Source organism: Sinocyclocheilus rhinocerous, unplaced genomic scaffold (assembly GCF_001515625.1).
Source record: "Sinocyclocheilus rhinocerous isolate Xijiao unplaced genomic scaffold, SAMN03320098_v1.1 scaffold193, whole genome shotgun sequence".
NCBI classification, from domain to species: Eukaryota; Metazoa; Chordata; class Actinopteri; order Cypriniformes; family Cyprinidae; genus Sinocyclocheilus; species Sinocyclocheilus rhinocerous.
Window position 1 is genome coordinate 716975 of NW_015627585.1, and position 14815 is coordinate 731789.

General features: G+C 39.0%; 1 protein-coding gene across 5 annotated transcripts in view; it reads right to left on the reverse strand.

Annotated features, from left to right (window-relative positions):
- Positions 1–14815, reverse strand: part of dync1i1a (dynein cytoplasmic 1 intermediate chain 1a) — a 106840-nt gene that overhangs the window by 60444 nt on the left and 31581 nt on the right. For all 5 annotated transcript variants that reach the window (XR_001638788.1, XM_016542732.1, XM_016542753.1 and 2 more), the window contains 4 exons: positions 8048–8140; positions 5716–5878; positions 4262–4361; positions 3957–4082 (listed from right to left, as the gene is read on the reverse strand). Coding sequence is in view for 4 of the 5 variants with exons in the window: in XM_016542732.1 (XP_016398218.1) it covers positions 3957–4082; positions 4262–4361; positions 5716–5878; positions 8048–8140 (482 nt within the window). In the remaining variant the exon portion in view is untranslated. The remainder of the gene's footprint in view (positions 1–3956; positions 4083–4261; positions 4362–5715; positions 5879–8047; positions 8141–14815) is intronic.

Below are 14815 nucleotides of genomic sequence, written 5' to 3' on the forward strand. Positions count from 1 at the left end.
GGCAAGGCACTGTCAAAAGATCTCTGGGATTAAGTTGTGGACAGGCACAAGCCAGGAGATGGATACAAAAAAAGATTTCAAAGGTTTTATCAATGCCTAGTAGCACAGTGAAGTCTGTTATTAAGAAGTGGAAGGTATTTGGTTCAACACAGACCCTCCCTGGATCAGGACGTCGCTCCAAACTGAATGAAAGAGCCAGGAGAAAACTGGCCAGAAAGGCTACCAGGAGGCCTACAGCAACTCTGAAGTAGTTGCAGGAATTTATTACAAAGAGTGGTCATTGTGTGCATGTGACAACAATATCACAAATTCTCCACAAATGTGGCTTGTATGGGAGGGTTGCAAGAAAAAAGCCACTCCTCAAGGAAAATTTAATTATTTGGCCTCAACACCAAACGATAAATCCAATACAGCTCACCATCCAAATAACAGCATTCCTACAGTAAAGCATGGGGGTGGTAATATCCTGTTATGGGGTGTTTCTCTGAAAGCACTCTGAGCACTTGTCAGGATAGAAGGAAAAATGGATGGGGCAAAATACCATCAAATTCTTGAGGAAAATCTGCTGCCCTCTGCCAGAAAGTTGTCAATGGGAAGAAGGTTTACCTTCCAACATGACAATGACCGAAAGACCACAGCAAAACTGAGCACACAGAGAAAGAGGTGAATGTCAGAGCCCAGACTCAAACCTGGATAAAAAACTGTGTCCGTCTTCATTTCAGGCTGCAAAGCAACAAAATGTGTTTATTTTAAAGGGGGGTGTTTCTTTTCTATACCCTATGTACAGTATGTATATATAGTGATTCTCTAATAATTCATATATATATATATATATATATATATATATATATTATCCAATATTTGTGGGCACAATGATTTTAGTGCTTATTAGAGAATCACTCTGTAAGCTTAGCAACATGCTAATGGCAGACTCTATTGAAATCAACTATGATTCAAGTTTCCCATGATAAGTGCTATTTATGTGGTGTGTGGAGGTGCTGCGTATGTAGTACATTCAGTTATGAGATTCCATGATGGCTAGGAACCTTCCTAAGTAGACAGCGAGTCAGCTCACTAGGCTTTGGAACAAAGCTAGAGTTTGAGAAGAAGTAAGGAGAGAGAGATGTGGCAAAAAGAGGTAAAGATGGAACGGCAAAAAGAGGTAAAGATGGAACAGCAAAAAGAGAAACTGAGGGAAATGTGGGAGACAGCGGTGCTGGAGGGAGGGTTTCTGAAGTATCCAGCACATGAAAGTGGTGGCTGTGGGTAAATCTGGAAAAACGACTGCAAAACTGCTGAACTCCACCACACGGCCTGCCAAAAGTGAGGGAAGCCACAAAGGGAGAAAAGGAGGGGAGAAGAAGCAAGGAGAGGAGCGTGTGGGGGATGCGGCAGAACATGCTCGCACATTAAGACCCATCAGATTCCCAGTCTAGTGAGAGGGGAGCACCGCCGTTTAGAACAGATCCCAGAGCAAAAAACAATATCTCTGCAAATTGGCCCAACCTCTTTCATCCTCAGCCAACAGCCAAATGTTTGGAGATCCAGTGCTTCTCTCTCCATTTCTCTCCTCATGATGAAAAAGGTATGGTTGAACCTCAGGCCACTCTGAAGGAAAGCTGTGAAATGCCATTGTGTGTTATTCATCTTGCGATTTTATTTTTATGTATACTTTCTATACATCCCATCTTTTTTGTAGCACTGAGCTGTAGAGAAGAAAAGGGCAGAGTGAGGCAGGTCAAAGGGAGTCTTCATTTATGCTCCTGTGTCACAACACAATCAAAAACACATGGCACTTTCTATAAAACGCTGTTTATTTTAGTGTCCCATTATTTTGTTGTGAAAACTATTATATAAAAACTGTCTAGATAAAATTGACCTAGGATGAAAAGTAGCAAGTGTTACATTAAATGTCTGTTACCATCATCCCTGTTACCACATGACTTTCTTCCTGCTACAAAACATGTACAGTACACTGACTCCTGAGAAATAACAGAATTTGCACCCTTCTACAGCATCCCAGGAAGACAAATATACAATAATCTTCTTCAATTTTCACACAAATTGTAGTGCTGACCATTAAACACTGTCACCCAAATTCACTGCAAGAAAAATTGATATGTCTTTAATTTCTTAGAAAAAAATTTAACAACTACAAACCAGCATTTGGTCCCAAACTATCCTTTTATCCCTTACTCAGAATCAGCTGAATTTAGGCTAAATTTGCAGGGTAGTTAGTTTTGATGATTATTTAATGTTTTTCATAATTCAGGATTTTAAACTGCCTTTAGACATTCCCCACATTCTGTTAACAAGATTGTAAACCTCATCTAAAATTAACAGAAAATAAACAACTAATATTTAGTTTGACCTCCTGAGGTTCAATCAATATTTCATAATCAATATTTCCTGTAGGTCTTTTTTTTTTTTTTTTAAGAAAAAAAAAAGTTAAGTTCTTTGAGAGCAAATTTTACCCCGATTGTAAAATAAAGAACCAATTTCAAAAATTACCTATCAAGGAAAATGTTCTTTTGATGAAACTTGTCATATAGACCCCTCTCAGAACTGAAGCAGAAATTTTTATAAGAAATTCTAAACCAGTGATCATAAACGTTTGCAGTCTGTAAGACATTGATGTCCTCAACATTATATAGTTTTACAATTATAAAATCAATAATAAAGAACTAAAATGGCAATTTAAAAAAAGTCATGTAAATATGAAAAGTCTGTTGTTTATAAACGTGTGCAATATGGCATGTCTAAAACATATCTGGTGTAAGTAAGTATGCATTGGCTGTAACTGTGTGAGTAAACGAGCATGTATACGTGTATCCGTCTGTGTGCATGTGAGAGGTGCTGGGCATTGGAAAAGCAGCACATGCACGAGCAGACCATGTGGGTGGGCAAACATATGCGGCTGGTAGGATTAGGAAGTGGTAAGCCACATCTTTTTATTACAGAAATGTCTCTCTAATATCTCTCCCTCGCACCAGGCTGTCGCCTCCAAGACTTGCTTACTTGGTCGTCTCCCTGAAAAGACTCTCAACCCAGAGTCTTTTATAATTAGCATCAAAACCCACACCAGATGTGTTTTACACACAAACCTCAGGATTTTTTTGGCCTGACCCAAGCGGACACACACCGTAATAAGGTGTTCTGTTCCGCTGCGGTACTCCAAGGCCAGCATGCACCTTTAATTAAATATCACCTTAGGCTCATTTAAATGCATGTCGTCATCTGAAGTGGTACGCTCCATTAGATCTCCCTTTTATTGAAGCTACCACTTCCTTTATCATGGCTTTCCAATTAGGTCATTTTATTATAAATTTATTGAGAAGTGCTTGGAATACTAGAGGTATATTTGGAATGGGATACAAGTGAGCGACTTACTAAAAAGTATGTACTACATGTTGCCTACAGTTTTTTTTAAATCGTATGCAATATAGCATGCAATGTGTAACAATAAACCCAATGATAAATGTATTTTTAACTCAGCAAAAAAGGTAAATCTTTCAAATAAATAGTTAAACTCAATTTTGTGTAAAATTTCTTAAAGGGACAGTTCATCCAAAATTGAAAATTCTGTCATAATTTATCCACCTTCAAGTTGTTCCAAACCTGTGTGAGCTTCTTTCTTCTGTTGAACACAAAAAAAGATATCTTGAAGAATGCTGGTAACTAAACAGCTGCTGGAGCCATTGACTTCCATAGTATGGAGAAAAAAAATACTATGGAAGTCAATAGCTACCTTCAACTCTTTGGTTACCAATATTCTTCCAATTATCTTCTTTCGAGTTAAAACTCATACGGGTTTGGAATGACATGTGGGTGAGTACATGATCACAGAATCTCTTTAACATTTTCCTGCAATAGAAATTTTCACTCCCTTAATATTCGGTGTGACGCGATATTTGGAGGGTAAGTGTGTACATTTGTGTTGTGTTAAGGGTTTTCACCTGGCAGTGGTAGATGTACTCTGGTGTAGTCTTCTTGAATTTCATATTCCACACCAAAGCCACACCATCTGGCTCATGAGGAGCGTCTTCATTGTTGTTGTAGGAGGCCACCAAGAGCTCAGGGTACTGGAAATACGAAGAGAAGAGAGTGGAGACAGGAGAAAGATGAGAGAGAGAGAGAGAGAGAGAGAGAGAGAACAGAGAAGAGGATGATAAAGCTGACTCAGAGACAAAGAATGGGAGGATTCTCCCTTTTAAATGAACAGGTGCTGACATATACAGGTCAGAGAGGGAGGTCAGTCTACCTGAGGGGACCAGTCCAGACAGGTGATGACCCTATGCTTTGACCAGTGCTCATCATAGAACAGACGACTGAGAGAGAGACTGGAGCCACCCTGCAGATCTCTGAGAGAGAGATACTCTTATTAACATTGGCTCTGGGGTTTTAATATACACTTTACTATATACAATAGAAAATTAAGACAGACAGACAGACAGATAGATAGATAGATAGATAGATAGAAACAGTGCATAAAACCTCTTTTAATACAATATTTTATCCATTTATATAAAAATTTCTAAATATTTAAATTAAGAAACAACATAAAAACAACAGTGTGTTTGTATACCAATACAGAAGAGCAAAACTAGAGGTTGTTAATGGATGACATCATTTTGCAACTTCTTTAAAAAATAATGGACACACACACACACAAACACATTTAGCTCATTGAGGACATGCTATAGTCTTCAATGGTTTTCATGTTAGCCTAATTATAAATACTACAAACTAACACCAACCATTCCTATTTTTGCTATATTTATATCACGTTCTGCAGACAATTTGTTGACAATACACTATAAATTTATTTTAAATGTGATAATTTCAACAGTGATATGATAATTTGTGTGACCATTTATTTTATGACAGAGCATAACACTAGAGCAACCTACATCCATTGCTTGAAAAAAATATTATATAAATATACAATTTACCTAATATATATGACCCTGGACCACAAACCCAGTCATAAGGGTCAATTTCTCGAAACTGAGATTTATACATCATCTGAAAGCTGAATAAATAAGCTTTCCATTGATGTACGGTTTGTTAGGATATGACAATATTTGGCCGAGATACAACTATTTGAAAATCTGGAATCTGAGGGTGCAAAAAAATCAAAATATTGAGAAAATCGCCTTTAAAGTTGTCCAAATGAAGTTCTTAGCAATGCATATTACTAATCAAAAATTAAGTTTTGATATATTTACGGTAGGGAATTTACAAAATATCTTCATAGAACATGATTTTTACTTAATATCCTAAGAAAGAAAAATCGATAATTTTAACCCATACAATGTTTTTTTGGCAATTGCTACAAATATACCCAAGCGACTTAAGACTGGTTTTGTGGTCCAGGTACAGATATAAATTAAATCCAGATAATTAAAGCAGTTTATATTGTGTAACTACATTTTGTGTTTTGGGTTCCATTTCATGTAGATTAATGGCCATTTGGATGTCAAAGTGGTCCATTTTCTCACATAAATTTCATTTCACTACAATCAAGTTTGCAATAATATAACCATTAGTAATGCAACCATTTATAAGTTTTGACTGTTGTTAAAGGAAATTCTTAATATAGCAATAAAATATGAAAAATAAACATAAAAATGCATAAAATACTTAATCTACTGTATAACTCAGAAACCATATTTCTATATAGAGCCCCATCTGTGTTACGCATCACTTTCTCACCCCTCTTTTTCCTCCAGGTCTCGTCCGCTGTAGTCAAAGAAGATGTTGGAGTCCTCAGCTAACGCTCTTTCCATCACACGAATACTGCGGTCGAAGAAGATGAGGAACTCCTCCGAGTGCAAAACCTGCTGTTTCTCTTCCTCCGTCAGCTCCCGCGGGTGGCCTGATACACACACAAGACAAAACACAACAAAATGAAGACGTAAACACAGCTGCCGAGTAAATAAACACAGAACAGGCCATACTTTTTAATGCACAAACACACAAAAGCACATGCCATGGCCGCAAAAATGGGCTATGTGTTAATACCTACCACTTACATACAATAACACTAACAAACGGATTTAACCACAGACAAAATCATGGCTGTACGGCATAACGATGAGCAGTAACCGTACAAACTAAACCTAAACAAACTCGCCCACATTCTTTTTCCTGACTCCCAACAAGCCTTGAAGGTAGTTAAGCCAATTAGAAGGGAGTTATGGGCATAAAAACCACAAACAAACAATAAATGAATAAGCAAATACATTAGCGAACACAAACAGCTCTTAGTTCTTCTTTCCATAATGACAACACGCCCAGTTTTTTCCTCCTTTTTTGATGTTATTGCGTTTCTCCATTTTCTCCCAGACTATTAGGGGCCCGTCCCTTTGATCTGAGCCCACTTGATTTGCGTGCCTTTTTTGATGACTCATAAGGAAGACAAAAGCGTGATCAAAGTCAGCGTGGAGTCAAAGCCCTCGTGTGCTTTCACAGTCTGCCTCTGTCCGGCCTCTCTCTAGTTATTTACCCTGTACACTTGCACAAAGAATGCACTCTCCGCTCGCTTTGAAGTCCACTTGCTGGGGTCTAGTGACATTAAAGTTCGATCAGGCCTGACCCAGAATGCCGCGGCCCGATAAGCCCAGCCCCCCGCCAGCAAGAATGCCATCTGATATGGCTGCAGGGGTCACACGCGAGTGGCCACTCAACGCTCCGCTGATCCTGTTTGGTGACTTTGGGAATTTTGACATGTGGGAGGCGTAAACACAAACTACTAAAGCAGGACAGGTAAGAAAAACGTGATTTGTACAGTAGTGGAAATGTTTGCATCATCGTTTTAAATGCTTACTGTACTGTAATTGTAAGATACACACATTACTTCACTGGCAGAAGGTTTTACGTCGCATAACAGCACAAGCTGTAAATCACATGGTAAATTATTAGAGACACTACGTTAAGTTAATAAACCCCTCAATGTCATGTCACTCCACCCATGGCTTATTAACCACTAACAGGATGCATTTCCCTTTGAAACATCAAAAGAAGGCGACAATAAAATCCCAGCTATGCCAACACAGAAGGAATTGCCCTTGTGGAACAGCCTCATTGAATTTTAGTCAGTGTGGGTAATTTATCTACAGATCTGTTATGGTTTCTATTGGCACTTATGGAACATGTGTGCAGAACATGCGACTCAACGTCAGGCTTTACTGTAAAGAGACGTCTCTCCCGTTGAGTCTGAACTGAGCAGATGTTGTTCCGTGAAACATCCAACATACAGAACTCAAATGTGCTAAATTTGTGCCAGGTGGAGGCTGTTTGTGTAGGGAACATGTTTTTTTTTTTTTAACAACCTTTGGAACACCTTCACACACACACACACATTTGCCATCTAAATTAGGATATACCATAGACTTATACAGTTGTTTTTTTTTTAAATAAATTTTTTTTTACATTTAAAATCATTTTAAATACAACAGACTAATTTTAACACTATAATAAAAAATACCTAATTTAGTATATTTTTAAAATAATATTATAGCTCTAGCTGTGCCATGTTGTAGAATTAGAGTATAAAATACAGTGGTTTCTGTATATAATATAATATAATATAATATAATATAATATAATATAATATTTGGTAGTTAAGGCATGTTGCAGCATTAGGGCATAAAATACTGTGCTTTCTAATAAGAAAATATAATAAAATAAAACAAAAAAAGAATAATAATATAAAGTAATAATACTTGTAATGATTTTATTATTATGAACAAAACATTTTTAATTTAAAGGTAAGTATAAAAAATTATCTTAAACCCTTGGTCTACAAGAATTTTTTGATTATTTATATTGCAAAAGTTATAATATTTAAACAATTTTCATATATTACATGAAATGTGAATAAATGAATGAATGAATTAATAAATAAATATTGCTGTTGTTATTATTATTAAAAACCATTTTGCTTATGTAAGTATCATTTCTGTCTTTGAGGACATCCCTGAATATCCTCAAAGGGAGGTTTCATAAGATTTAGCTAAGCAAACACACTCACACCCACTCTTACCTTCCTTTGTGTCCTTGCTTTCTTCCTCCTCCTGCAGGTCATTTTCTGGGCCAGCTTTCTGTTCTGTGACCTCTTCTTCCTCCTCTTCATCTTCTGAAAGGACACACAAAAGGTCACATGAGTTTCTGTTCTATGACACCTGCCAAACTTCACTGCCTCCCTGTGACCCACCCTGAGACCCAGACTCTTCCATAATAATAGCTTACAGATCTTCTGTACCTGACATACTGACTCATTTCACAATCAGACTCTTTACTAATCAGACGCACTCAACTCGATGCTTGTTTTGGATCAACACGGCCTGTTGTTTTTTCGGTTCGATGTGGATTTGCACAGCTGCATTTTCACAACCGAGAGCTCTAGAGAAACAACACACTCAGTTAAAAGACACTTCCTTCAGGACCCAAAGAACATATGTGCTACACGTGTGCATGCGTTTGTGTGAGTTTATGAATCCAGAGGTCCGCTCATGAAGAGAGGCACAGATACCCCACAGGAAGCGGAGCGGGTGAGTGGCGTGGCCTCTTTCTGCACTCGATCAACCACCCCCAAACGCCTGCCCCGGGGCCCCCCAGACCCTGAAGACTCACCCCTTAATTAACCTAGTCACCTCAGTCAAAGACCCAGCCTTGCGCTACCCACTTTCAGCCACTTGCTACGCCGTCTGAAGCACTGGGCATGTGTTCCTAGCCTTCTCCATTACCCTGTCCCATGCCTGCAGATGGCGAGAAGGATGACGCTTAACACCCTCACAGGCACCTGTAGACGGGGCACACACACAGTCACGCTAGCATACACACAGAGCTCTGTGGGATTGTTTTCTTGTTGAACCCCAGTGGCAGAGGTTAATTATCTGGGGTCGGGCTGACAGTGGGTGCCCAGTCTGCAGAAGGAAGTGATCCCATCGTGCCAGACGTGTTGCGGCTGACTCTCTTAACACCAGTGTATTTGTGTTCACACCAGTCAAGGAGGAGGCAAGGGCCTGGAGGCACGCTTAACAATGATTTAAGCATTGCAAGAATGCAGTCGCTTACATTGTTGTGGATTAAGCTGTAGTATGACAGATTTGCCGCCTTTATTGGGGTTTAATCTCAAACAATAATGTTTTTTCCTATATTTATCTCTATCCAATACTGCTTAAAAATAGGGTTCTGGAAGGAAAAATTTCATTTTTTCCCCCCATAGTGAAAGCCACTTAGAAATATTGTACAGTACCATTCAAAAGTTTGGGGTCAGTAAGATTTATTTATTTATTAAATTGACCAAAAGTGACAGTAAAGACTTTTAAAATGCTACCAAATATGTCGATTTCAAATAAATGCTGCTCTTTTGAACTTTCTATTTTCCAAAGAATACTGAAAAACATATATCCACAAAAATATTAGGCAGCACAACTGTTTTCAACATTGATAAAAATAAGAAATGTTACTTGAGGACCAAATCACATGTTAGAATGATTTCTGAAGGATCATGTGACACTGAAGACTGGAGTAATGGCTGCTGAAAATTCAGCTTTGCATCACAGGAATAAATTACATTAAAATAAAATTAATGAATGTTAGAAACCATATTTAATTGATGTTCCACTAAGGTCCGCCTCAGTTACTGTTGCTAACTCAAATACCTTATAACTGACTCTGCAACATTATTGCAGTATTATTGGATATTTTTCCCTTCTTCAAGCATTGTTTTTATTTGCTTAAAACTGAATATGATGTCCACCTTGACTAGGTAAGCAAACAAAGTACATTTATTCACTCTTAAAATACAAATACTTTTTTGGTTTGAATCAAATGTGCATAGATAGAATATACTCTATGTTGAATTCATAATAATGAATGCTTTGTGTTAATACAGTATGTACACACTTGAGTTAAATCCATGGCATACGAGCATAAGCACAGAGACAATTTATTCCCCAGAGGTTGAATGTGGATCACTGATGTGAGTCAAGTCTGGCCCGGAGCAAGTGTGGTTTAGCTGCTGAATACGACTGAGCTTCTGAGCCAGAGACCAGCGGGGAATAGAGGAGTCCTTAGACCCCGACAGGCAGCCAGCCAGCCCAGGCCGACCACACCACCATGGACTGCTCTGGCCTTGTTTCTCTTTTGCTCTCATCTGTTTTTACCGCAAGATGAAGACAGAGCCCTGCCATTCATTTTCAGTTTGTTCCTTTTCTCTGGGGCCTGACAGAAAATAGCACAGGCAGAGAACGGGACACCTCTTGCATACCAGAAGACCCACATGCTAGACACACTATGTCAGAAGGTTTTGGATTGGGATGTCCAAGTCTGGAGGAGGATGTGACCTGATATGACCAGGTCTAGAGGAAAGTCATTCGCAAGAAGCCGCGTTGACCACACAGACGGGGGATAAAGCAACAACAACCCTGATTCATGGTTGTGGTCAAAAGGTTCGCAAACAACGTTCAAGAGGTTTGCAATATATCCGCAGATCCCTGTGGCTTTTTGGCCAAAGCATGTTTTCGTGACACCCCTTATCGCTCTGAAAAACATCAGCACTGTGGGCCAAAATTCAGTGAGGGAACTTTCAAGCCAATTTGTAAATTAAACTATGCCCTTTAATCCATTTATAATGCATCTGACCTTCCTATCCCAGTCAGAATGTTTATTTGCGCTTCCCATGAGGTGACAGCAACCAACATGTCATCAAGGAATCGGTTCGAAGTCTTGAAAGTGAAGAAGAGAAGGATAAACAAGACAACTTTAACATACTCTACCCTGGTGCTTAATACGGGTTCACTCAGTGGGAAGGAACATTATGAACCATCCACCCCGCTCACCAGGTTGATGAAACTGTGGACCTGCCCTGCAAGGTATTGACATCCCCCCCGACTTACCTGCCTTCAATCTCTTCTCGGTTTCCTCAAGCTGCTCAAGCAATTCAAATCTGCCGTTTGTCAAGCTGCTAGTCGTAATGACCAACACAGCAGCAGCACTCAATCAAAATAGGACTTCCATCCTTAAAATCACAAGCTTATCTCAGGGTGTAGGACTCATGACACCCGAGCTAATTAACTGCTTAATTAGGCAACAGAAATCGCTATTTGTGCAATGGCTGGGTGCAGGGTATGTGAAAGATTAGTTCTGGTTATCACATATTAGAGTAGCGGTGGCAACATTTGACTCGTTATAGAGGGTGCGAGAGAACGAATTCCTCTGAATGTGGTAAGGAGGATCTTAGCTCTTCCTGCTCTAAAGACACTGCACGCAATATACCAGGCACAAATGGTTCACAGATGGACGTGGTCATGGAAACATCAGTGCTGAAGGAGAATTACGGTGCACTTGTCAGGCTCACACTACCATAAAGTTTTCATGATGTTAAAGCATCTTAAACTGGTTTACTTGAGATCAGTAATCCTTCTAGACCAGCAGTTCTGAAGGCCCCCTACAAACTATGTTAACTGAACTATAACTACTAATATATATATATATATATATATATATTGTGACGAGCGTCCCGAAGCTTCATCAGCGTCGCCCTGGAAACAAGCGAGGAGCACCTGGCCATCATCATCACAGGCTGATCGGTCACAGCTGCACCTCATCAGGCGGCGGTTACATAAACCACGCAAGCCCTGCCATCTAGGAGATTCCTCCATGAGACTGAGCACTAACTCGCCCTCTCATTTCTCCCACAGACAGCAGCGTGTGACCGACCAGCCCCACAGGAGCACTGCACGGACCCTCTGCACTGGGAAGAGATGTATGGTTTGTTAGGATAGGACAATATTTGGCCGAGATACAACTATTTGAAACTCTGGAATCTAAATATTGAGAAAATCACCTTTAAAGTTGTCCAGATGAAGTTCATAGCAATGCATATTACTAATCAAAAATTACGTTTTGATATATTTACAGTAGGAAATTTACAAAATATTTTCATTGAACATGATCTTTACTTAATGTCCTAATGCGTTTTGGCACAAAAGAAAAATCTATAGTTTTGACCCATACAGTGTATTTTTGGCTATTGCTACAAATATACCCCAGTGACTTAAGACTGGTTTTGTGGTCCAGGGTCACATATTTTGTTGCTTTGCAGCCTGAAATAAAGACGGACACAGTTGTTTTATCCAGCTGTATTTATTCAGTGCAACTTATAACATCCAAGTGAAAGATATAACACCAACATGTCAGAAAAAAATTAAATAAAAAAAACAGAATCACTGAGTTGGAAAAAGGATCACCCCCTTGTGTCAGTATTTTGTTGAACCACCTTTTGCTTTAATTACAGTCTTTACTTAGTCTGTTGGGATATGTATCTGTCTTGAATAACTTTGCACATCTAGACTTTGCAATATTTGCCCGCTCTTCTTTGCAGAACTGATCAAGTTCAGTTAAATTTGATGATTACCGTTTGTGGACTGCAGTCTTCAAGTCATTCCACAGATTTTCAGTGGGGTTTGAGTCTGAGCTCTGACTAGGCCATGCAAGGACATTCACCTCTTTCTCCTTCTGGTCAGTTTTGCTGTGTGCTTTCGGTCATTGTCATGTTGGAAGGTAAACCTTCTTCCCATTGACAACTTTCTGGCAGAGGGCAGCAGATTTTCCTCAAGAATTTGATGGTATTTTGCCCCATCCATTTTTCCTTCTATCCTGACAAGTGCTCCAGTCCCTGGTGCAGAGAAACACCCCCATAACAGGATATTACCACCTCCATGCTTTACTGTAGGAATGCTGTTATTTGGATGGTGAGCTGTATTGGATTTATCGTTTGGTGTTGAGGCCAAATAATTACATTTTCAATCATGTTGCCTCAGAATCTTCAAGGTGTGTTTTGTCAAAGCTCAGTCGTGACAGGTCGCCTCTCTGACCAGTTTCCTCCGGCTCATTCATTCAGTTTGGAGCGATGTCCTGATCCAGGAAGGGTCTGTGTTGTACCAAATACCTTCCACTTCTTAATAACAGACTTCACTGTGCTACTAGGCATTGATAAACCTTTAAAACAATTTTTGTATCCATCTCCTGACTTGTGCCTGTCCACAACTTATCCTTTTAGATCTTTTGATGGGTGCCCATATAGTTGATTGTTTGCTTCAGTTGCACTACCAAGGACTGAAATGCTCCAGGAAAGCTCTTTTCATGCTGAGCTGATCAAAATGACCACAGCTGATCCCAATTGAAAGTCAAATGGCTTTGTGTGCCTTTGAAAAGGTGATTAGCTGCAACTGATTGAGTTTACAAGTCATTTTTAGGAGGAGGGTGATCCTTTTTCCAACTCAGTGATTTTTTTTATTATTATTTTTTAATTAAAAAAAATAATTCTGACATGTTGGTGTTATATCTTTTAACTGGATGTTATAAGATGCACTGAGTAAATACAGCTGGATAAAACAAAAACTGTCCATCTTCATTTTAGGCTGCAAAGCAACAAATCTGATTATTTTAAAGGGGAGTGATTCTTTTCTATACCCACTGTAAGTTAATTATATTCATTGAGGAACAAAAAAGATTTCATTACATTTCACATTTGATTTTTTAAACATTTTAAACAAAACCCCTTGGAAGTTTGCTAAGGCCCCCTAGTGGGCCCTAGCCCTCTGGTTGAGAACTACTGTCCTAGACTTGAAGAGAAATGTTTTTAATTCAATTAAAATACACTTCTGTAGCACTTTTAATACGTTTCTAAAATCACATATTGTGAAATAATAAAATATTCATTATTAATCTTATGATTTCTGTCTAAAAACAGTAATATAAAAACAGATTAAATATGCTAAAATATATTTAATGTGAATTAAGTTAACATGTTAACAAACCTTAAAATATAATAAGCTATAATAAAAATTATTTTATTAAAATAATCGCCACACAGAAAAGTTCTGAGCACCTTTACAACAGGCACATATAAAAGACTATGGTGGTGAAAAAATGCCGCCAAAAGCAAGATAAGATGCCATCGATTAAACGGAAGGAGGATGCGACTCAGTCTTTCATCCAGCATTTTAGTGGACCAAGCTGCACTGCTCCAGGTCTCTGGATTGGGATATGGAGCTGATTAGACAATCAAAAAATCCCCTCATCTGACAAGTGGGGATTTTTTCTGTCAGTGAGGGGGCGGAGGGTGTTTGTTTTCCTCAGGGCCTCTGAAACACAGAGAGAAATTGAACTGAAGGGCCGAGGGTATTTCCATATGGGGCATGAGACATGGTAGGGAGGACACCCCTACTGCCCACCATATTGACACATTGACACGCAAGTATATAAGACACACTTTCAGGCCTGCATACATGTGTCTTGCTTTTTTAAGAAGAAGTACATACAGACATACCCAAATTAGGCTTCAGAAGTTGGGTGTCAAGCAGCCTGCAGACCACAACAGAGGCAGAGCACTGAGGAGGCGGCAACAGGAACATGAAAGAGGCCTGTAATGTGGAACTGGCACGACAAACTGAGCATGAGACAAACACTATCAATCTACTGCACTCCTGAATGGCACATCAGTCAGAAAAACGTCCTTCAAGTCACATCCTTACACAATAATGGACCTCAGTCAGGGCAGGTTGAATATGACACAAATGAGAATGAGGCAGTGAGGCTGTGAGTCCCTTCGATAGGTGTACTATAACCTTGCATAAACCTGCTGGGGAAAAAAACAGCAGTACAGTCATGGCCAAAAGTTTTGGCAGTGACATAAATTTTGTGTTTTGCAAAGTTTGCTGCTTAAGCTGTTGTGGTGTTCATTCACATTGTTTCTAGATTATTTTGTAGAGTGATCAGATGCATTTTAAATAATTGCTAC